The sequence below is a fragment of the Hyaena hyaena genome, unplaced genomic scaffold, assembly GCF_003009895.1.
Source record: "Hyaena hyaena isolate Hyena2069 unplaced genomic scaffold, ASM300989v1 scaffold_266, whole genome shotgun sequence".
In the NCBI taxonomy this organism is placed as follows: Eukaryota; Metazoa; Chordata; class Mammalia; order Carnivora; family Hyaenidae; genus Hyaena; species Hyaena hyaena.
Genome location: NW_024080900.1, coordinates 2218246 through 2243327, shown reverse-complemented (window position 1 = coordinate 2243327; position 25082 = coordinate 2218246). Strand labels below are relative to the sequence as shown.

The window sequence follows — 25082 nt, the reverse complement described above, 5'->3', positions numbered from 1 at the left end:
CTATGTGTAGGTATCCTGGCCTTAGGGAGCTGCACCAGCCTAAGAAGGGTCAGAGGTCAGGGAAGACTTTAAGCTTTAGACCCCTTGGGCTGGTTGCAACTGAAAAATTAATAATCAGGAGTGTGGGATGGCATGGAAGAGCAAGAAATATCATCTTCTTCTGATAACCCACATAGCAGCCATTGTATTTGGAGCCCGACACCAAATTCTTTAGACTCGAATTGCAAGAGGCGCTTCTTTGATAGATTTCTTCTTGTTCCAGTTTATAGGCAACTAATCCTCACCGCATTGGATCAAACAGACTGGCACAATCAATTCAGGGAAAGAAAGCAATGCCAGGTCTGCTCAATCTTCTCTCAATGAGCAGCAAAGAAGAAAGTGGGGGTGGGGGGAGGAAAGAAAGAAAGAAAATTCAGGCATGCCTGCATCTAAGATAGCTTAGCAAAAGAAAAGATGAAAAGACAAGTTGAAATATATATCCTGGCAGGTGGAAATGCTTGCTGTCAGAGGGAGAGGCTGAAACACCACAGTGATGCCAAACACGCCAAGCCCTGGGGGGCGCTGAGGGGTGTTGAAGGGAGCGGGGGCAGACAGCAGTGGTGATGATATCAAAACAAAAGAAATCACGGGCAGTGTCTCTAGGGAGGAAAGAGGTCTGGATTTACTTAGGAGTCCACAGTCAATGATCTACAGCACAGTGTGACAAGCAAGTTAATTACTGCATTTAGGTAATTAAGTCTCAGAGAAACCCAGTACCTTCCAAAGTAAAATTAATTTACGCTGCTAGGTCATTCTAGGCTTGACTGACCATTTGGTGAGAAGTCACGCTGGAACCACAGCTTAACAATGGTGGGAGGAAAAGGAATGAAAATGAACTAGAAATAAAACGGTGTCGGTATTAATGGCTTTTGCTCTGCCTTTGGACATGAAGGACATGAGGAGGTGCTTCCTCTTTCACCAGTAGGCACTTCTTCCTCCAATAGCTCAACACCCCCCTCTATTCCCTGGCTCAAAGTACGGGCAATGACTTGGTCTCCCATGAATCCCCTGGCTTTTCTTGGTCCTTTCTTTTCTCATACGGCCATTATATCTTCCTTTCTTGCCCCTGAATCTGTTTTTGTCAAGTCTAAAATATCTGTCTAGAATAAAGGGCATCAAAAGGGCTCACATGGATAATGGTTCTCCCTCTCTTGCACTAATGATCCTCACAGCTCTTGGAAATCTGTCATTCCCCTGCCATGGCTGTGAGTCAGGGTCTCCAGGACAATGTATTAATCATCTTCAGGTGGTTCTTCTCATCATCTGAGAAGGAACAGTGGTATTTAAGAGTTGGGAGAGTATAACATTTCTTGTCCCCATGTTCCTAGATATTGGCAATGAGATTGCCTCCCTTTTGTTTTTGGATGTGTAATGGGCTCCAAAATTATACCTGAATAAATATAAACACATTACTGGCAAGCATAAGCATGTGTAGATGCATATGTGTGTTGCTAAGCTGCATCTTCTTTATCACAAGCAAAATTTATTAATAATGCATGTTTATAAATACATGGTGCTTTATATATTCATTTATGTGAACAAGTAGGGAGCATCCTCCCTGTGTTCGGTAAGAAGTGAGGATGCCCCGCATCTGGGTCCAGTACACCGCTACTGTCCCTACCTTTAGTTGGCAGCTCCTGCATATTATTTTCTCCTTATCCAAGACCCATAGGACCATGTGGCTTTCATTTCTGAGATGTGCTCTGATTAGAACACCAAGGTCCAAATTCCCCTCACACCCCTGTGAGCATCTTACCGCTGGAGGTGGTAGTCCAGAGCCCCTTCCTCAGCATTCAGGAGAGTTGCCGCAGAGTTCAGGAGCTGGTGGCTACAGCTTACAGATTTGAGTTCCAACATGAGGAGACTTAAGCAGAACATGGCTCCCATTTCCTCCAGTTCACTGGTTCCAAACTGTAGACCCTGTTAGGTAAACAAAACCATCAACAGAGACTATATAACAGAAACTGAGTAAAGACAGTTTTGGGGATCCAGAGGGAGGGCTTCTGGACACTTGCCTATCAGGGAAATTGAGAATTGATAGTTTTATTAGTCACTATCCAATGTGCTTAGTTGGGTGCTTTGTGTATCGGTGATTCTCAATCTGGGTGTCCCAGAAAGATCCTGAAGGCAATAATGAACTGGCAGGGGTCCTGAAGGGTAAAGGGGTGGATAAAGTTCCGGGAGTCATTGCCCCTAGTTCAGTCAAAGTATCAATGCTTCTATATGCTTTTTAATTTTTTAAAATTTCTTGTAATGTTTATTTTTCAGTGAGTGACAGACAGTGAGTGAGAGAAGGAGACAGTGTGAGCAAGAGAGAGGCAGGGGAAGAGGGAGACAGAATCCAAAGCAGGCTCCAGATGCTGAGCTGTCAGCACAGAGCTGGATGCAGGGCTCAAACTCACAAGTGGTAAGACCATGACCTGAGCTGAAGTCGGACACTCAACTGACTGAGCCACCCAGGTGCTATTGTATTTTTCTATATGTATTTTTCTATATGTATTTTAAAAAGGGTTCCACTGTTGAAACCAAAGTTTGTGAGCAATCATACTAAAAGCCCTTTCTCTCCCATAAATGTGTCAATCAGTGAGAAGAATGAGGGAGATCTTTCATATACAAATACCAGAACTGAAAAACAACAACACCAGCCTTTGTTTAGAACCACTTCTTCATCTGTACTGAGATAGCACATGAAAGCAAAGCCATGATTTTACTCTATGCTATTATACCATGAAATAACATATAATAATAATTAACAACTTTACAGAGCATTTACTCTTTGCCTGACACTGTTCTGAGCCCTTTCACATGAATTAACTCCATCAATACTTATCAAAGTCTATCAGGTAGGTATTGCCATTTCATCCATACATACAGAAGGAGATTTAGAACCATGGAACTGAGACTTTATCCATGACCTCACAACAATAGAGACTAATAAGTGAATTCTGACTTGACTATTCACCAAAATATAGAAGAGGAAGGGCTCACTATAAATAGAAGAGGAAGGGCTCTATTACATGATGAAGTATAAAGTGCATGTTTTTCAAAATTAGATAGGGATTGGTTTTGAATCCTGATGTCAATATTTTATGACTGTGTGATCTTGGACTTAATGAGCTCTGTTCTCCTCAATTTTCTCATCTGAAAAATGAGATCATAATTCTTCCCTCCATATACTTAGGCACACAGTGATAAGGAATATTCCAGGGTCCACATAACACTGTTGGTCAATATCAGCTCAATTTCTCTTTCTTTATTCCTAGTAAATAAGTTTACTATGACAGAATTCAATGTGGTCCTGAGTTCTTTATGTTTATAAACACATCTCATTTAAATAAAGAGGTATCAATATTTGAATATTATTTCTTAAATAGATTTTCATATCCAAATAGAAGTGATACAGAAGAGAGTGATGTGACAGTAAAAATTCAAAAAGATTGGTCATAAGCATCACAAGGAAAAACAAAATTCCAGACTAGGAAAGCATCAGCCCCACCAAAGAATTTCTAGGAAAAAGGATAAAAGAAAGTAGAAAGTCTATTTCAGCTGTTTGACAATTTGATTTACTGCATGTTTGGACACCTGTTTTCCTAAAGAAAGGAGATATTGCTTCAGAGTTAAGGCAAGTCCGCTCCTCCATAAACTACAGCAATGGGAGGGGAAGACAGATATTTAACAAGTTATTTTTTAAGCCAATAGAAAAGATCACTGAACAGAGAGAAAAATCTGTCTCTTTCCACGGACTAAAGTTCTCAGGTCTCATTCTTCCCCTGCACCCTGTTTTCCTAGCTGCTTTTCTTTATTCTAGAATGGCCAGCTGGGTGAGAGTTATGAAGCAAAGGCTATGCCCTCTTCCTCAATCAGTCACCTCACTGGTGGCAAGAAATAGCAGACAAGGAGAATGAGAACAAAAACCCAGCCCCTCAGGCAGGCAGCACACCTGACACCTATGTGTAACCCTAGCATCTAGCAGAGCACATAATAGGTCAAAAGAAGGACAAGCTCTTGAAGGCAACAAATCTCATAGCATGAGCCATATTGCTCGGTCAAGGGCAACACCTTCACACCAGTCAACTTCTATAAACAATGGCCCAATGATAGCATTTTTATAACACAAAAACATTTCTGTATCCCAATTATTGATCCATTTATTTCAGGTAATGGTGGGTATCATAAAAAAAGACTTGTCCAGAAAATCCTGATTAAAGGAACTTAGACAACTTATTGGCTGTGGGGTCTCAAGCAAGTCACTTGTTCCATTTTGCTCTGCAGTATGAGCCTCTCTTTACTATTCTCTTTTCACTCTCACACAGTATCAAAAATATTTGTTTATATGGATTCTCCTCTCACCTCCCACTCCCAGCCTGGAAATGAAACCTTCAAAGTCAACGACTGAGCAGTGTCTGCTTCTTTACATCCCTGGCATGGAGCACGTAGCCTATTATACGGCTTATCCTCATATGTGATAATGGATAAGCAATGGCTCTATAGGAATGGATATGGAGAGGCATGGATAAATTGTCTCTTGGATACATATTGTATTTGTCAAGTGGAACTTCACTTCCTTGCATAGCACGTATATGAACGCCTTTAATTATATTTTCCCACTGTCAAGTGTCATGAGGATTTAAATATTTTATTTTTGCTTTAGAGGATACATTCACCTCTCTGGATATGACACAGAAAACAGGTAGATAAAATTTAGAAATTCCGATATCTACTTTGGTCATTTATCATGGGTTCACAGTAACAATTTTATAACTAAAGGTGGCTTTGGGTTAGTTTATAAGTGAGCCTTACTGGGGCCCCTGGGTGGCTCATTCAGTTAAGTAGCCAACTTTGGCTAAGGTCATCATCTCACGGTTCACCAGTTCAAGCCCCGCATTGGGCTCTGTGCTGACAGCTCAGAGCCTGGAGCCTGCTTCAGATTCTGTGTTTCATCTCCCTCTCTCTCCCTCTCCCCGTCCCAACACCCCTACTCTGCTCATGCTCTGTCTCTCTCTCTCTAAAAGAAATATTTTTTAAAGTGAGCCTTATCAAAATAAAGACCCAACTCTCCTCTCCCCCTAGGCTTATATGTGTTAATTAGGATTTTTTCCCCATAGCCAGTAACAGTAAGACTGACTATAGTTGTTTAAACAAAACTGGAGTTTTATTTTTCATGCATAATAAGGTGGGGGTAGGAAGTTCATGGCATTATTTCAGGGTCATAAGAAAATCAGGACTCTTGTACCTGTCATTTTCCTGGTTTTCTAATCATGATTACAAGGTGGCTGCTGTAACTCCAGCCAACACATCACCACTCAAGGAAGGAGAAAGAGAAATAGGGAAAAAAGGCACCAGCATACTTTTGCTTATATTTTCTTGGCCAAAGATATGTAATAGAGCCAACTCCAGCTTTACAGTGGTCTGGTAACTGAATATTTTAGCTTGTTCAATCTCTTTAAAAGAGACAAGTAATAGAGATTGGTGTTAGAAATGAGTGTTGAAAAAAATTTTTAAAGGGGGATGGCGCCTGGGTGGCTTAGTTGGTTAAGTGTCTGACTCCTGATTTCAGCTCAGGTCATGATCTCGTGGTTCATGCATTTAAGCCCTACATCAGGCTCCATGCTGAGAGTGTGGAGCTTGCCTGGGATTCTCTCTTCTCTCTCTCTGCCTTTCCCCCACTTGTGTTGTCTGCCTTTCTCAAAATAAATAAACTTAAAATAATGAGCATTGGGTGAGCCAACAATATTTCTCACACCAATATTCAGATACTAAGGTTACTAGAAAGCACAGGTCTCTATCTATGCATCCTGTTTGTAAGGAAAACTTACTGACACAATTCATTACATGTTTTTTAGAAACTTTTTGATAATCCACCTCAAAATAGGTTGAATCCACATGTACATTTGACTCCAAATTTCGCCACTACCCTCATCATCACATAATTTTTAAATAGCACAGATATGGGAAGAATATTTGTATTACTGAAGAAAATTACATACTGGAAAGGAAACAGGATACACAAATGATGTTTAAAAAGTATAGGTACTGGGGCACCTGGTGACTCAGTCAGTTGAGCGTCAGACTCTTGATTTCAATTTAGGTTATGATCCCAGGGTTGTGGGACCGAACCTCATACTGGGCTCTCCACTGAGCATGGAGCCTGCTTAAGATTCTCTCTCTCACTCTCTCTCTCTCTCTCTCTCTCTCTCGCTCTTCCCATCTCACCAACTCGTGCTCTCTTTCTCTAAAGGATAAAAAATAAATAAAATAAAATAAAACAAAATAAAATAAAAGCATAGGTACTGATAATTGGTGAGCAAAAGGAGAAAAACAATAAGCATAGAAAAATATTCTGTTTTAGTATGTAATAAAAATGCCTCTTACACCCAGCAAATTGATAGACATATATTCAAATTATCATATATAGTGCTGACTCATGACAAAAGCTGGCACATATCAAAATATAACAATATCACTTCTGAAACCTCTTCCTGAGGGACAATTCAAAATAAAAGTGAAGCACAAAATATATATTATGTCAAAGCTACATATAATAATCAAAATTTGAAGGAAATAAAATGCTAAATATCTAATAAGGAAGAAATCACTAAGGAAATTATAATGGAATAAATTTGATGGGCTATAATAAAGCCATTAAAATGATTATTATAACAGCCATTTAACAATATGGAAATGCCTATGATTTAATGACAGGTGACAAAAAAAAAGCAAAATATTAAGCCTATAATGATGTAATTTATGGTGACAATTTGGCAGAGAAAGCAGAGGTGGTTACCCCCAATCTCACATACAGGCTTTCAGCTATTATTGCTGTGATTTGCCAATAAAACACAGAAATCCTGAGGAGACGGGTTATCAACAGAACATCCACAGACCAAAAACTGTGTAAAGAGTTACAGCATGTCAATAAATGAGTAGAATCCTGACAGCAACTTGCAAGATCTTTTCGAGATCTTCCGTAGTCTGAAGTAGGTCTACATTTATTATTTCCTTTATTTCTAATTTATTGACACTGAAAATTGGTGTCCCTCATTGGTTTTAGAAAAACGTAAGCCACCATCTCTTTGAGTATTACCTTCCCCCATTCCTCATCAAGGAAAGCAAAGAGAAGCCTAAGATTCCTATTAAACGTATTTATTTTTACTCTGTCCCATATGTCTTACCTTTACTTTTATATTTTTTATTTCTATCACCATAATAAGTTCTGAGTATCTTTTCTTATCAATGTTTTATTTTAATACTTTGCTCTCCAGCTGTACTGAAGCTGCTTTTTGATTCATTCATCTCAAAAACTGTCTCTGAAACACTATAAACATAGTTATTTTATATTCTCCCCGATTATTCCCATATATACAGTCTTTGTGGGCATCCATCATTCGTTTGACTTTTCTGTTTAATGTCAATATTGTAGCTTTGCCTGCTCAAATATTTTAAGAGCTTTTGAAGTCCTAAATTCACATTTTCTTGAACTTGAAAAAACTCTTTGTGGATTGGTTGCTCCAGAGAGAACTTGTGTTTTCTTCCACTAGGTATTTAGGGACTACCGATCAGGGACCATTACAGGCTGAAGCTTTGGCTTGAGACCTTCAGGGCCATACTGTACCTTTAAATTTTGACCCCAAATACGCTTAATGGAGAGTTTGTGATTAGAAATTCTGAATGGAGGCATTTCCTTTGTGTCTGCTGTACCCAAAGCTATGGCTAAAACAGTCAAGCATCTTCAAGTTGTCCCTTTACACGTTGCGGTTTCATTGGCTCAGCAACTGAGGCTGTCATTTGTTGTGGTCCTGCCTTCGTGTGGTTGTCTTCCGTCAGTCCTCAAATTTCTCACGGGCCTCTGTCTGCATCCTCAAATCCAAACTATAAGCAGATAGGAATTAGTATCTGCCTCCAACAATCTACAACACCTTCTGGCAAAGCCTGTTTCTTTTTATAAAACTGGGCATCACTGAACAGCCTCTAAAAAATACAGAGGGGGAAATGTTAAACATATGCACAAATACTGCAGGTAGAAGGATGGCACTCTAAAATACCAAACAAATGCCTTTTTATGAGAAAGATTTACTGCCAGAAATGAGAAAGATCTGAGAAATTTCTTTTTTTTTTAAATAAGTTTTAAAATGTTTCTTTTTGAAGGAGAAAGACAGAGCATGAGTGGGGGAGGGGCAGAGAGAGAGGAAGATGCAGAATCTTAAGCAGGCTCCAGGCTCTGAGCTGTCAGCATAGAGCCCAACTTGGGGCTCAAACCCATGAACCTTGAGATCATGACCTGAGCTGAAGTTGGAGGCTTAACCAACTAGGCACCCCCGAAATTTCTTAATTTTATTCTCAAAAAAGATCAAGAGTACATTGCATTGGTAGAAGTACAGTGAAAGATACGATGAAAACTGAGGAGTATACTATGGAAATGTAAAATACAATTTCTTTTGTTTTTGATTTTTTAATGTTTTTATTTATTTCTGAGAGAGACAGAGACAGCACGAGCAGGGGAGGGTCCGAGAGAGAGGTAGACACAGAATTTGAAACAGGCTCCAGGCTCTGAGCTAGCTGTCAGCACAGAGCCCCATGCGGGGCTCGAACCCAAGAACCATATCATCATGACCTGGGCCAAAGTAAGACGCTTAACTGAATGAGCCACCCAGGCACCCCTAAAATACAATTTCTAAATGAAATGTTAAACGGAGAGAGTTAACAGTTCAATGCAAAAAATAAAATCCATTTTGTAGCAGAAATTTTCCAATATCTCAAGGAAAAAACAAGTTAAAATAATGGCACACACATGAATTATATATATTAATTATGAATTTCAGAGCAGACTGAGGAAAAGTGATCTACTCCCTTTTGAATTTCAGACTCAGTTTGTTAATCACCATAAAATCCAGGAAGAAGGAAAACATAGGGAGAAGGGATGAGGAAAATAAAGGGAGAATTGTTATGTATTTATTTATTTTTTAAGTTATTTATTTATTTTGAGAGAGAGTAGGAGGGAGGGAGGGTCAGAAATAAAGAGAAAGAGAGAATCCCAAGGAGGCTCCATGAGTCAGCACAGAGCCCAATATGGGGCTCAAACTCATGAACCACAAGATCATCACCGGAACCAAAACCCAGAGTCAGACACTTAACCATCTGAATCACCCAACTGCCTCAGAACAATTCTGTATTTAAAAAAAAATCTGGCTCTACAGATCAAACATTTTCAATAAATATATGAGATATAATTAACTTAAAAAAGCAAAATAAAGTATTAGAAACCCTATAAACAATCAAAATTAAATAACCTAACATTTATTCCCACTCTTAAATGTCAAAGACAGTGAAGCAGTATGTACAGAATTTAGGAGAAAATGCTGTGTCCCACACATGTGGATTTAAGGGGCCCGAGGAAGATAAACTCAAGGAAGAGCAGGTGTGTGGTGTGTGTGTGTGTGTGTGTGTGTGTGTGTGTGTGTGTGTGTGTGTGATGGAATATTACTCAACTATGAAAAGGAAGGAAATCCTGCCATTTGTGACAACAAGGATGGACCTTGAGGGCATCATGCTAAGTGAGATAAGACAGGCAGAGACATACCCTATTTTCTCACTAATGTGTGGAATCTAAAAGAAAAAAAGATGACTCATAGATACAGAGAACAGATTGGTGGTTGCTAGAGGCAGAGGGCTAGAAGTTGGGCAAAATGGGTAAAAGTAGTCAAAACATATAAACTTCTTTTTTTTAATTTTTTTAATGTTTATTTATTTTTGAGAGAGACAGACACAGAGTGCGAGCAAGGGAGGGACAGAGAGAGGGAGACACAGAATCTGAAGCAGGCTCCAGGCTATGAGCTGTCAGCACAGGCCCAATGCGGGCTCCAACCTACGAACAGATATCATGACCTGAACTGAAGTCAGACGCTTAACCAACTGAACCACCCAGGTTTATTTTTTAGAGAGAGAGCAAGCATGAGCAGGGGAGGGAGGGGCAGAGAGAGAGGGAGACACAGAACCTGACGCAGGCTCCAGGCTCAGAGCTGTCAGCACAGAGCCTGACGTGGGGCTCCAACCTACGAACAGTAATCATGACTTGAGCCGAAGTTGGATGCTTGACCAACTGAGCCACCAAGGCGCCCTGAAATGTACAATCTTCTATTTATAATACAAGTCAGTCATGCAACATACAGCATGGTGACTGTAGTTAATATACTGTATTATATATTTGAAAGTTACTAAGAGAATAGATCTTAAAAGTTCTCACAAGAAAAATATGTATAACAGTGTGGTGATGGATGCTAATAAGACTTATTGTGACCATTTCACAATATATACATATATTGAATCACTGTGTGGTACACCTGAGGCTAATATAATGCTATATGCCAATTATATCTACATATATCTACATAAATTTACATACAATACATATATCTACATATATTGAGAGAAATCCCAATTAAGGAAAGTGTTGTTTATGCTCAGAAATAGGAATATATATAAAAATAATTATGCAGCCTGGGGGTGCCTGTGTGACTCAGTCAGTTAAGCATCTGACTCTTCATACCGGTCAGGTCATGATCTCCCAGTTGTGAGATCCAGACCTGTGTTAGGCTTCATGCTACACATGGAGCCTGCTTGGGATTCTGTCTCTCTCTCCCTGTGTCCCTTTCCCCTACTTGTTCTCGCTCACTCGCTCTCTCTCTCTCTCAAAATAAATAAATAAAGATTAAAAACATAATTATGCAGGCTGACCCAGAAAGTATGTTGCCAAGAATGGCATGGGGTGACATCATTAGGAAATCTACTAACATAAATGTTAGTACATAAACAGATCAAAAGGCAGAAGGGAAAAAAAAAAAACCCAAGGACTTCTGGATAGATGCATCCATTTCTGATACAGGTCACAGTATATGAGCTGCCAGAACTCTTTCTAGACTAGAGGGGACAGCATGGTAGGGTGGGTGTAAACACAGGCCCTGAGGTCCAGATTGCTGGCATCAATTCCAGTGCTGCATTTACTAACTGTGTAGTTTTGGGGAAGCCATTTGACCTACTGGTGCCCTGATTTTTCTAACTTTATAATGGGAATAATAATAATAATAATAATAATACCACCTATTTCCTGGAGTTGCTGAGACAATTCAGTGAGGTTGTATATATAAAAAAATTTACATCAGCATTTGGCCCATTGCATATTATACAAGTATTTATTATTACCACTAACAATAGCAAATGCTTACATAAACCAATAGTCAAAACCATATGTGACATATCCAGTCCTTATTAAAACTATAGACAATCTCTGACCTGTTCTCACTACTGTTATGGATCATTTTTGATAGGTTCCAAACAATTCAATAAGAAAAAATGAGTCATACATATTAGAAAGGAAGGAATCACATTATCATTATTTGAAGACTGATTATGTACTAAAACAAAGCAAAGGAATCAGCTCAAACAGAAAATCTATTAGATGTAAGGCAAGAATCGAGAAAGTAGACAGGTTACAAATTAAATATCCCAAAATCAATTTTCTTTCTATAAACCAGCAAAATAAATTATTAAGTATAATAAAAATCCCATTCACAATAGCAACACAACTATAAAATATCTAGGAATAGAATTAATAATAAATACCCCAAGGATTGTATGATAAATCCCAGGCCTTTACCAAGAGATAACAAGGAAATTTTAAACAAATGGAGGAATATGCTCAATTCTAGAAAAGTAAGGCCCAGTACCATGCAGTATCAATTCTCCATGTATTAGTGTATAAAAGCATAAGAAATCAAAACACCAAGGCAGATTTTCAGACTTGGAGAATTCACTCCTTTTTAGAAGAATACATTGCAAAAATACCCAAGAATAATTTTGCAATAAAGAGTAAAAAAATAATAATGGGAAGATCTTATACACTTATAATAATTAAATGTTATGGTATTAATGCAAAACATGGCAGACAGATCAAGGGAAGCATAAAAAAATTGTCAAAGCCTGCAGAATATATAAAGGCTTGCATATGATAAAGGTGCCTTTCAAGTCACCGCAAATGGGTTGTGATGGGGATAAAGCAAAAATGAGTGGTTAATATTCCACGGGAAAATCTTACCACAAATACAAAATCATTCCATTTTGATTAAAGGATTAAATGTTAAAAAAAAAAACGTGAGTGATTAAAGAAGGAATAACACATATATTCAAATATTCTATCATCTCCAGACCAGAAGAAGTACTTCCAGTGCATATGCTCAAAGAAGAACCCATAAAGGAAAATATTAATGATTGAATAAATATGATTTAAATATATCTGAATAGCCAGAAATATCACAAACTAAGTTAAAAGAGAAATAACAAAATAAATGTAATTGTAATAAAGGGAAAAAATAATCTAACATGATATAAATGGCAAATATAACAATAAAATGCCATAATTTGCTTTTCAGTTCAGGTTTACCTCTTACTCCCCAAATCACATGCTCTGCTGGTAAAGGGCTATAAACAGACACTATCATCATCTGTTTTGATGGAAGTTCTTATCATTGCAGTATTTCTGAAGGATAATTTGGAAATATATTTCAAAAGCATTAAAAATGTTTAGCCCTCTTCAAATTCCAGAAATCAATGTTAAGAAAATAATCATAAGATGAACTATAGAAAAAAATCCTAAATGTGTGCCAGTTTATTACTAGCCAAAGTTGAGTGTATTTACACCATGGAATATTAATATCATGATGTGTTTTGAATAAACAACGCCATGGGGGTATATTCATGATATAGGCCAAAAGTACAGTAAGCTGACTAGAGAACAGCACATTCATTATGATCACAGACTTATTTAAAATTGTTAAATTGATTTATATGCACTAAAATATTAAGAGTGGCTAGGAATGCATGGTGAGGGTACATGTTTTCTTTGTTTCATTTTTAGTCATGAAAAATATGTAATTGCTCTTGCTATTCATATTTCCTTAAGCAATGCTTATAAGCCTGGAAATAGTAATGTATCTGAATTAAAATGTTATTTTACATGTGATTTTAAATTTGCAAGGAAAATAAAATTTAAAATTCATATTTAGGGGAGCCTGGGTGACTCAGTTGGTTGGGCATCTGACTTCAGCTCAGATCGTGATCTCACGGTTCCTGGGTTTGAGCCCTGCGCCTGAGCCCTCACAGCTCAAAGCCTGGAGCCTATATCGGATTCTCTGTCTCTCTTTCTCTCTCTGTCTCTCTCTGTCTCTGTCTCTCTCTGTCTCTGTCTCTCTCTCTCTCTCTCTCTGCCCCTCCCCAACTCAGGCTCTGTCACTGTCTCTGTCTCTCTCTCAAAAATAAATAAACATTAACAAATTTTTAAATTCACTTTTATATGTTGTTAGTTAAATTCAATATTTAAATTTAAATACTTAAACAGCAAAAAGAAAAGCTAGTTGGGCATATTTAGCGTCTTGAGTGCCTGCTTCTTCCTTCGTATGCATTACCTGATGTCCTCTATGTTACTCTTCTTTGGGTCACTGGACCTATGCCTATTTCCTTTTGGGGTAAACATCCTGTCATAAGAAATCTATTCCCTGGAAAATTCTTAGAATCTTTACAAAGTGCCATGAGAATCTTTACAAAGCATGAGTGAGAGGCAGTGACTTTTAGAGTTTTACAGAAATTTGGAGAGGTTGTGAACAAATTAACTTTACACATCCTTTGCCTTGACACGCAGGCAGCAAAGAAGGTACCGCTAAGCCAATCCAGGCTGGCAGATCTGTGAAATCCCATAGGTACCAAGGAGGAAAGCTAGAGGGCGGGGTGAAGGTTCCCCAGGCTCCCCTGCTTACCAAACCCATCAGACTCTAGTGCTTTCCTATTGAGAAGCAAATCAATCACGAAGCATGTTGATGTCTCTGCCATCTGATGGGTTCTTCTGCACAAAGCCCCCTCTGTGTCCACACTTCCAGCCCAAGCTGCCTGACCCATTACTGACCACTATTTCCCTAGTAACTGCAAAAAGGCCCCATAGTCACTAGAACAGCAGGGATGAAGGTGTGGGCTGGATTTCAAATGTGTCCTTTATTTCCATGCTGGATCTTCCCTGGGTCTTTCATTGGTGAATTTATGCTTAAGCCATGAATGACACAGCAGATAGCCATGTCCTCTGTGACATTGTCTTTCTGTGTCTATCTGGGCCATGCATATGAGGATAGATATGAATCAGAAACTGTCTCCTAGACAGCCTAGAATTTCAGCACAGAGAGCGGTCTAAGCAAGCTGAACCCTCTTTTATAGATGCATAAACTAGCAATGCCTTATACAAGGTTATTTAGCTCAACACAGTAGAACTGGGATTGCAATAAATGTTCCCCTGAGACTAATCAAATGTCCATGTCAATACACAGGCTTTAAACTTAACATGTTTGTTTAATAAAAGCTTTTGGAGATTTAGTGGTCATGTTTTCTTATAGGTTACATGAGCCCATAAGCTCTACTTCTTTATTCCCCATTCCCTTTCTTATCAGAAAGCATGCCCCAATATGGCACCAGGGACATGCACAAGTCCAGTCTTAGGCAAAAGAAGGTCATCACCCTCCTTCACTATTGCCACCCACTGTCCTTGTACTCATCTTCCCTGGCTCTTTGATCCGTAGCTCTGTCCTTGACTTCTGAAAGCCGCCCTGGGCCATCTTGTATGATGACTAGCAGGAACAATCTCTCTAGCCCTGTTCTCTATGGATTCTCTCAGATCTAATTTTGAACTTTCCTTCTCATGCCACAGATTGGGGAGAAAAAAGGGAAGGTTATCCTGCCTTGGCCCCTGAGTTATATACCATGTTTTATGAAACTCATCTGCAAAGGACAATGACCAATGAGAACAAATGCTGATCATAGCAAGACAGCAGAGTTCTGCTTTGCCAGAGTTTAATCATTTAGTTCCTGAATCCTGGCAACATCCTGGGGGACATGGCAGAGGAGGGAGGGAGATACCAGAGTTAAGGGGCAGGTGGGAGGCTTCACCTGGAGGTATGAGCAGCGGCTATGAACCTGCAGGTGTGCAAGTATTTTAGTACACAAAGAATTGAATGGCGACACTGCTTTATACCAGCAGAATAGCAAACCTAACCCTTACTCCAACCTCCACACTCCACACCAGCCCCTACAAGTGCAACCAGTCTCCTCAGATGAGGGGGTAAGACACAAACCAAACTCTCTTCCCAAAAGTGGGATGACATTAACGTGAGGTTGCGGTTCCCAGTTACCCAGAGAGTAGCCCTGCAGCCATGCCCTCACTAGCCATGCTGGATGGTTAGAGCTTTTGCAAAGTCTGTGATCAAACAAGGTGCCTCATCTGGAAGGTGGGTCATTCATACAATTAAGCACATGTTTTTACTTCAGTTCTTGTCAAGGAAGGAAGCCCTGTGTTTGTGTTCTTTTTTATTCTGGTCCAAGCTCCTTATCTCTTTGCTGCGACAGATGGACCAACAGCTCACAGCCCCAGTTACTTTGCGTAGCACTGCTCTGAACATATTGCCCAGGAAGGCCTCTGTTTGAACATGTGTAAAGAGAATATTCTGGTAGTCAGCTCTCTGGAATATGAATCTCAACTCTGCCACTTCCTATCCTAATGACTATGTCCAAGTTACACAACCCCGTCAAGCCCAATGTCTTTATCCTTAAAATGGGAAAATAGAACTTATTGCTTAAATGCTTCTGTGAAGATTACAGGAGATATAATGTGTGCATGCCCAGTGCAGACGCACAGTGTAGATGCTCCATCAGCGTGAACTGCAATCACTTTTTCCCCACATGCACTATTACACACAAGGGCATAGGAAGATCCATGCATCACAATTACACTGTAAATACACGTATGTGTGCATATATAAATGCCACTCAGTTTTGCTCAGCTTTCATTCTCTCCCTTTCAACTTAAACTTCTATTTTTCTCCAATTCGACCTAGTCAGTTTGGTGTGCGTAAGACATAGAGGGGCAAAGTATGGAAGCAAGATACTCTAGGCAAGCTACAGCTTTTATCCATAAAGGTAAATCAAGTTATTGAATGAATTAGACAAGAGAATCATATTCCTAGTAGATGGCATTTTTTTGGAAAGTAGAGTTGAATTAAAGAAAGAAAATACAGAGTTAGAGCAGAAAAAGAGAGAAATGATCCCCAAAGAGAGTTTCATTTGACAAATCAAGGAAATTGGTCAAAAAGTGAGATGGAGTAATGTGGCAGTCACAGGGGGCCTGGGGGACTCCTTGGAGATCTCTGCACCCTGTAAATAGAGTAGCAGCACTATCACCATTGCTACCACCATTTCCCAAAACCCTAGACCAGCTTATCTGGGGACTGTTTGCTTGTTCCAGCTAAGAGGCTCCTAGCTAGATTTCGCTGACCAATAGGAATCCATGAACAGCTAATAACTGTCCTTCAATTGCAATGCACATTTATGTGTGGGATCTTTTAGGGGGTGCCCTTGGCTCCATGAAGAATTATAGAGTTCTCTGCAAGTTAGCAAGTAGGCTCGGTCAGCATTATCAGCACCAGCAAATCATCATGCAAATCTACTCTCCACTCACTCATTTCACACCCATTTATTTTGCTCTCTCTATATACATGGCCCTGTGTTAGGTGTTGGGAAGGAAAAATAAAATGGTTTTTGGCACAAAGTCGACTTCTGTGCTTGCCATCTTGAAGAGACCACCTTTGTTTCTATTATCTCCGTATCTCACAGCGTATATAGCACAGGGTGAAATTTCAGAGTGCAGGGTGGACATTTAGAGGGCCATCAAAAAAGATATAAGAAGACACCAGCCCTCATGGTTCTTATAATCTATTAGGAAATACAGGACATACACTGAAAGGGGAAACCTTTTGGATGTTCAGAGGAAAAATAACTGCTCTGGCTTTAGCTGGACTTCGAAGCTTACGTACCTGTAAACTTATTTTGCTCTGCCACTTTCCTACTCCTGCACAGTGTGATAAAACTGGTCTAACAAAGGCGTAGCAATGTAAGCAGTTAAATACATACTGTTTTGCACCTTCCTAACCCTTGCATTTATCTTACCTGCCGAGCTTCTGTAGACATTCAAATTCTGAGCATTACTAGTCACTAACACTCCTTCTTTGATACTTGTATTATTTCCCTCCAAGTTTTGCTTGACTGAATATTTGGGAGAGGGACAGAGAATGAAGAAAACAAATATAAACAAAAAGAAGGGCTAATATCCATTAAGACCTGCAGATTTATGTGTGGCTAGGAGTTGAATGTTATCATCCAGAAGATATTATCTGACCAAAAGCAATATAACAACTTTATATTCAGTCAGCAAATGAGGCCTGACCAAATGCAGAGACAAACTATCATTCAGGGCTTAAAAACAATGAGATTGCTACATAAAATTCTCATACTGGGTGGATAAGTAAATTAAGAAATAATGGTTAATTTTAAAAAGTTTGAACCCAAAATATCAGTAAGAAAGTTTTATCGACAGCACTGATTAATACAATTAACATTAAGAAAGAAAAGATCATGTCTGAATCCTTCTAAACTGTTGCTGTGTTTTTTGGCAAATCATGCCTACCAAACTGCAAATACATTTGAAAGGTTGATAGGGGGGTGCCTGCGTGGCTCAGCCTGTTGAGCATCTAACTTTGGCTCAGGTCATGAATTTGCAGTTTGTGAGTTCGAGCTCCACATTGGGCTTGCTGCTATCAGCACAGAGCCCACTTTGGATCTTCTGTCCCCATCTCTCTCTGTCCCTCCCCTGCTTCCGCTCACACTCTCTCCCTCAAAAATAAATAAAACACTTAAATGTTTTTAAAAAGTTGATATGTGATAGGGTATGTGTAAATGCTGCATTTAAAAATATACATACAATGACAATGCAAATTTGCTGGCTTAATAAATGTATTTAAGAAGATGATTGTTGCTGCATGCAAACCACTGACCAAATCCAGAGGCTGCAAGTCTAGCCCCCAAACTGTTTGGCCTTGAATATGCCTCTCAACCCAAATTACAGGCAGGAGGCCCCTGGTCAAATGACACACGTAGAGCTTTCCACGTGAAAATGAAGAGGCTACTCTCCTACCCTACTCAGCTCACTGCCTAGAGTGGTAGGCTGACATTTTCTGCAGGGAACCCTCTCTTTCCTGTGGGATGTGAGTCTAAACATCCCTGGCTCTGCTTACCAGATAAAGGGAACATGTTAAACCCATATCAATCCGAGAGCCGCCGCGCAGTGACTGCAAATGGTGTGCCTGTGGCTTTGTGATCCCCCAGGGTTTGCTTCTGTGTAGGGTGGTCTCCAGAATCCATGAGCAGAAGAGTAATAATAATAGTAAGAGAAACAGTAGCATAGCTGAGTACTGTCAGCCTGTAATTGGTCTGGCAACAGAGCAAACAGTCCTACCCGAGGCCCATGCGGCTTTGATACCCAAGTGCTCAAAAGGAAACAGCTGGAACCCCCAGCAAGCGGGACATGTATTAGCAGGCTTTGCTCACTTCAAAAGGGGAGAAATATTTTTTAATGGAACTCTTTCCAATCAGCCCTGTCTTCTCCCTTCCTGCCTCCAGCCTCCTTTAGCTGTCTCGTTTCTTACATAAGGGTGAGTGTTCACGTTAGAGCCTGTTGTAGGCAAAAGAACAGGGATGCATTGTCAGTGAAGGAGACTTAGATGTTCAAGATGCAGCAGCAGGTAGCAGGAGAGAGGAGCATGCTGCTGAAGTTCCACAAAGGCGGCGGCTGACTGTGCAGGGGGGCAGAGCCCAGGCGCTGGGCACGTAGTTGGGGATGTTCGAGATCTACCTGCTGGTCCAGACAGCAGCACTTTTACCTTCAGATTCCTGGACCTCGACACAGCCTGATTTAAAGAAAACCACAGGTCTTCCTGCTTCACATCATCCCTTCTGCCAATCTGACAATGCTCAGATGCCACTTGTTAGTAATCCTTTACTATAACATCCATTAATAAAAGAGTACCAGTGGGCACCTGGGTGGCTCAGTCGGTTGAGCATCTGACTCTTGGTTTCTGCTCAGGTCATGATCTCATAGTTTGTGGGTTTGAGGCCCATATCAGACTCTGTACTGACAGCATGAAGCCTGCTTGGGATTCTCTCTCTCCCTCTCTCTCTGCCTCTTCCCTGCTCACTCTCACTCTTTCTCTCTCTCTCTCAAAATAAATAAATTAAATCTTAAATAAAATAGCATTAAGTCTTAACATTTCTTATTAATACATTCATTGGAGGTTTGGGGCTAGAAGAAAGGAGACAGAGAACATGTAAACTCTGGAAAAAGAATCACGAATCTGGAAATTTTCAGGTTTTCTATGACCTTCTTGAGGGCCGGGGGCAAGGAAGGTGGGATTAGGAATAAATGAGGCAGGGCATTTTCTTAAATAAAAAGCTCTAGCTTTCTCCTGTTTTCATAAACATCTCCCTCTGTTTTCTGTGCAGGACAACCAATATGCGTCCTGCTTATACAAGAGGATTATTCCCATAATTCATTCTCTGCACCTGCATGATGCTTGGCATTACATCCTTCCAGATTTATTCATTGAACGTACTCTTCTTCTTGCTCTGGAATGAACTTATAGGCATATCATGACTTTTAGCTCTTACGTGACAGAAGTTCAAATTAGAACTATCCTATGAAGTATGCAAATAGGTAATTTAATCTTTTTTCAAAGGCAAGGGTTCTCGTAGTTGGGATTGGTAGTGAACTGGAAGCTTGAATGAGGCCTGGATTTAGAGAGGAGATATGAGCTCTTACTTCCTTCCAACTCATTTCCTCCTATTTCGGTCCTTGCAGTTAGAGGCAAGGAGAGGTCATAAGAGAGAAAGATCCAGTCCTATACAGCAGGTGCAGTTACCCTCCGATGTGGAGGCCTGCAGGGGCAGATATGCAACTGCTGTTCTTTGGAAGGTCCTAACAGGGGGTCTTCTCACTTCTCACTTTCTTGGCACAGGTGGATAGATCCCTATCCCATGTGGCTGCTTGAGACCCTTCTGTGCGGTCCCTACAGAACATTCCCTTTCCCAAATCATGGTTGGTGTTCCCCTATCACTCTAGATGGCTCCATTGGATGGAGCCCTTGGCTGTGTCCCTCTTGTGTCTGATCCACCATCAATGCAATTATTCAACATGTTGCTTATCCCCTAGATTAATAGGGTGGGAATCCAACCCCGATCCACTATGGCTCCCAGATTTGAGGGGTCACATATGGGGCTCTATCAATGCTCCCACTGAAGCTGCTCCTCTGGGCTTAAGGCAGAGGAGAGAAGGTAGGATGGAGTCTATAATACAATTTTATCCTCACCAAACCCCCTTCTACACTGACCTTATTCTACATTCTTGATTTGGCTAACAGGTTCAAAAGTTATGGCATTTGATTGTACATATTTCCTTTGAAAATTCTTTTTTTTTTTTTTTTTTTAAATCCCAGCCACTCTCTATAGTATTTGGCAGCATATATACTTGGGAACTTCAGTGGTAGTTTTAACACCCAGTTATACTATGGGTCCACTCTAACATTTTGGGTTTTCTACCTAAGAGTTAAGGGCTTTATACTGATTTTCCCAGTCTCTTGCAAACTTATTTATGAAAAATGTAGTAACTGACCATATGGAGGACCATAGTCTCTGAACAGATGAAAGCAAGAATCTAATACTGTTCAGGATGACTGGACTGTCAACGGCTCATCTCTAACAACTGTGCCTCGAGCCACGGAGAAAATCCTTGTGCTGACAGCCCGGAATCCATGAAGGTACTAATAGATATAGCTCATTTTAATTCGCTTTTCACTCTCTTTATCTCATCTAATAAAAAAATCTATTTCCTTTCTTAAGAAAAGATGATAGTGGCTCCTGGTCACTCAATTGATTGAGCATCTGGCTTTGGCTCAGGTCATGATCTCACCATCTGTGAGTTTGAGCCCCACATCAGGCTCTGTGCTGACAGCTCAGAGCCTGGAGCCTGCTTCAGATTCTGTGTCTCCCTCTCTCTCTGCCCCCCCACCCCCACCCCGCTCATGCTCACTGGCTCTCTCTTGCTCTCAAAAATAAACATTAAAAAAAAAAAAAGAGGATAATTATGTGGACAAATATATTTGTTAAGTGTTACATTTTAAAGCATGCACAGAATGACAACAGAGAGTATTTTGAACAGTCCAAAAAGGGAGCCTTATTAATCATTTCCTTAGTTTACAAACTAAGTTCCTCAGGTAGGGCCGTTTTTTGTTTTTCTTCTTCACTCACCTACACTGTGCCCGTCTTGAGGAAACAGGTTTTACCCTATGAATGTGTGTATGCCTGGTCCCTTACTCAGATCTGGGATTGATTAGACATCAATCAATTTGCTGAATAAATAGGGAAGCTTCTAGCAAAACATCATCTATATCAGACATCTTGCTTAGAACCTTCTAGGCATTACCTCCAATTCTCCTCACCATCCTGCAAAGGATGATGTGAACAACTCCATTTCACTGCGGAGAGGACAAGGGCATGGAGCAATCACATATCTGGTCAAAGACTGTACAGCTGGTAAGTAGCAGACTAGGATTTGAACCACACATTTTGTGGCTCTGAATCCATGTTGTAACAACAATAACATATGGACCTCTTATGGTCAGTTTAAGTATCAGTTTCTTCACTGATGTAAATATTGTAGGATGTGTTCCTGTTCGGGTTTGTTCATTCATTCACTCATTCACTCATTCATTCCTTCATGATTTGCTTATTCTTTGAGGTCTTCAACATACTGTTAGTGAGTACTATGGCAGATTACTTAGGGTCCAATCCCACACAATGGAGACATTTATTGTCAGCTTAGGCACATCCTTGGAATATCATTTACTGGAAAGTCTGTAACCCTAAAGTCTCCCTTCCCCATCCAGATACTGCAAAAATAGTAATAAAAATAGGCAGTGAACCAACAGCAATCTTCTATGAAATGGTGCTAACTGAAGAACATGCAATTCTGAGCCCAGATCTGAAATTCCTGCCTAGAAGAATAAGAATTCGATGTCGAGATGGAGCCAACAGACATGTCTCGTCTTTTGGGAGAAATTTAAAGAGGGATTGGGGGCGGGGGTGGCATAAGTCTCCTGCCAGCCCAGCCTTCAGCAACCATCCAGCCCTCAGCTCCCAAATTCTTCAGTATAGGTCGAATCTACAGGGTCTATATCTCAACAAGAATACAGCCAGCCAGCCAGCCAGAAAAGAAAGTCTTATCTTCCCTTCTTGTAGCCATCTTCAGTTTCTACCACCAACTACTTTGGAACTCTTAGCTACTTTCCTGGCTAAGGACAAAAGAAGCAGGAAGCATTCTCACCATAAGCCTGGTCTTCCACAAGGCTGTTGATTATGATTCTCCCAACCCTGCCCTGTCAGTCTCCCTTCCTGTATTTTGGAGTACGGTGTGGTTCAAGGGCCAGTAGCTCAAATGTGACTCCTCTTACTAAGTATCTGCTCAATGTGTTTTTTCATTTGTTTGTTCTTTGTTTTTGTTTTTTTTTTGTTTGCCTTTTTTTTTTTAATGTAGAGTGTCTTCATGACTCTTACTTCAAACTACTAGCTGCAAATTCCAAAAACGAGGAGAATTCTCAATCAAAATTGTGTTACACTAGCAAAAAGAGAACCTGGACTGTAATTCTGGTGTCATCAAAATTTCTGGGGGGGGGGGAAGAACTTTGTGTGTGGTTTTGGGTATTTCTATTATCTCTCCACACTTCAGTTACCACATCTGTAAGATACCTTGAAGTGAGGTACAACGGCCAACTGCAATGCTTCTCCAAGTTCTAATATTCCATGATTCATCTCACCCTGCCCACATGAAGAGGTGCTCTCCTTAGTGCTTCTGTGACCACATTTTAAAAATCAACCCCCAAACACATGGCCAAGTGATTACTATATTAGTGGGGGTGGTGAGACAGGCATCAGAAATGTATCAGCCTAGGGCTCTGCCTTGGGGTTTCTGTATCTACACCCCCACATGAGCTTTGGATCAGACAATCCTGGGAAAGGTCAAGACCTATGTTTTCCAGGTTAAGAGTCAGTCTATGAATGAGGAGTATTGTCCGGAACCAAAATCCAGAAGGCTTCAAGAGTTACAGCTGTAAAATGGGACCTTAACTCTTATTTTGTAAGACAGATATAAAAAATCCAAGTGAGATAATAATTCATGATATAAGCACCTGGGATATTATTGAATCATACTGTTTAGTCCAGAATCAAAAGAGACTAATAGGGTGACAGTGTCCATTAGTGACAGAAACAAACAAAACCCTAATAGGGTTCATTTATACTTAGACTTAACAGACATTAAGATTTTCCAGTCATTATTTCAAAAACATGCAGTAAATTCCTTCCAAGTGACAAGTACTGTTACCTTATTCTCAGGCTGAGGACACAACCCCTGCTCCCTTATGGAACTTAGTATACACTGGTTACATTAATAATTGCTTTATTATAGCTTTAAAAATGCTGGAGCCAAAAAATGCAGATAGTAGAAGAATACATAAAAGAGAATCTAACACAGCTGAGATAATTATGCTGGTCATGTTCTTTCATTTTATGAATAAATATACTATAGAGATGTATACTATATATATTTACAAACTAGACACAGAGATACATAGATGGATGGAAGAATAGAAAGAAGACCTTCTTCTTCCTTATGGTCTCTTTAGCTGATTTAGAAACAAATTGACATGAGGCAGATTAATAGGAGAAAATCAAATGTAACAGGTGTATGAATGGGGAATTCACACTGACATGGAAATTCCAAAGACAGTGGGGCAACATGAAGCTTCTATGAGCTAAGAAGCAAGCGGGGTAGGGACTGAGGATACAAAGGGGGAGAAAGCTCATTAGCAGGAAGTGGAAAAGAGATGTTTAGAAAACACAAGGCTGCCCTATTATGTAGGAAGATTCTGTAGGTAAAGGGGAGCCTCTGTTGATAGCTTTCTTCCTGTTATAGGCTCTCCTTTCCAATGTCAATTTAGGCAGTTGAGGGGGAGGCAGAGAGCTTTTCCTGCATCTGCTGGGTTTTGTTTACTTTCAACTCAAAACAATCTTTATTCCAAGGTAGCCCATGCTGGAGCAGTGTGTCCTGGGTCCCTACAGTTGGATAGATGACAGATATAGACATAGTTTAATTCTACATAATCCTAAAGAACAGTCTGAGGGTGGGTTAAGATAGGATTATTTCTGAGCCCTCACTTAGCAGAACCCCTGAGCCCACACCCAGGGTGCTGCCCACCAGGACATCATAGTGCTTGTCCACCAGAGACCCTCACTCCCTATTTTCCTTTGAGGTGTGTCCCAGGCCACTGGTCTGTTTTATCCATCCTAGAAGTAGGAGACTTCACAAAGATGTATCCTTTCCTAAAATGTGAGACCAGAGCACCCTAAGTATGGACAGAACAAATTCGGGAAGAACAAATCCACACAGATAACACTGTGATCACCCATACAGCAAAAAATTAATTAACCACAAATTTGAAAAAGTGACCTGCATTTAGCAATAACACCAAGTCTTTCTCTGGCATTTTTACATCCTACTGTTAGTCACTTTTCCAACCCATGAGGCAATGGATTTCCACTCTAAACGCCACCTCTAGTCGATATGTGTATACACACACACACACACACACACACACACATACACACACACACACACACACACACACAGTATTTTCTGCATCTCAATAGCTTTACACACGCACGGTAGTTCTGCCCTGAGGCTGGGTATAAATAAATTGACAGCCAGGTTTCCCACTAATGCCATCAGAGAAGGCTGTTTCAGAATACTAATCAGGAACTCTCATGAAGTGAGAAAAGCTGGAGTCAAGCAGCAGCAGGCACTTACTGGGGCCAAAAACTAAATAAATAAACAAACAAAAACAAACAAAAAACCACAACTAGTCAGAGGGACTCTTGGTCTTTGGAACTTGGTAGCTGGCCTCCTAGATCAGCTGCCCTTTCTTGGAGTACTTCTTGGGGGCCAGAGGAAAGGCTTAGGACTTAGTGAAGTGTCTAGGAGGGAGGGTTGAGCATATTAGCTAAAGAAATAAATCAAACTG

At 40.2% G+C, this 25082-nt stretch overlaps 1 protein-coding gene across 1 annotated transcript in view; it reads right to left on the bottom strand.

Annotated features, from left to right (window-relative positions):
- Window positions 1-1791: 1791 nt before the first annotated feature.
- The window catches only part of AGBL1 (ATP/GTP binding protein like 1), a 492407-nt gene continuing 469116 nt past the window's right edge, over window positions 1792-25082 (bottom strand). Inside the window, exon 22 of the mRNA XM_039245764.1 lies at window positions 1792-1959. Within this exon, the coding sequence (XP_039101695.1) occupies window positions 1792-1959 (168 nt within the window). The remainder of the gene's footprint in view (window positions 1960-25082) is intronic.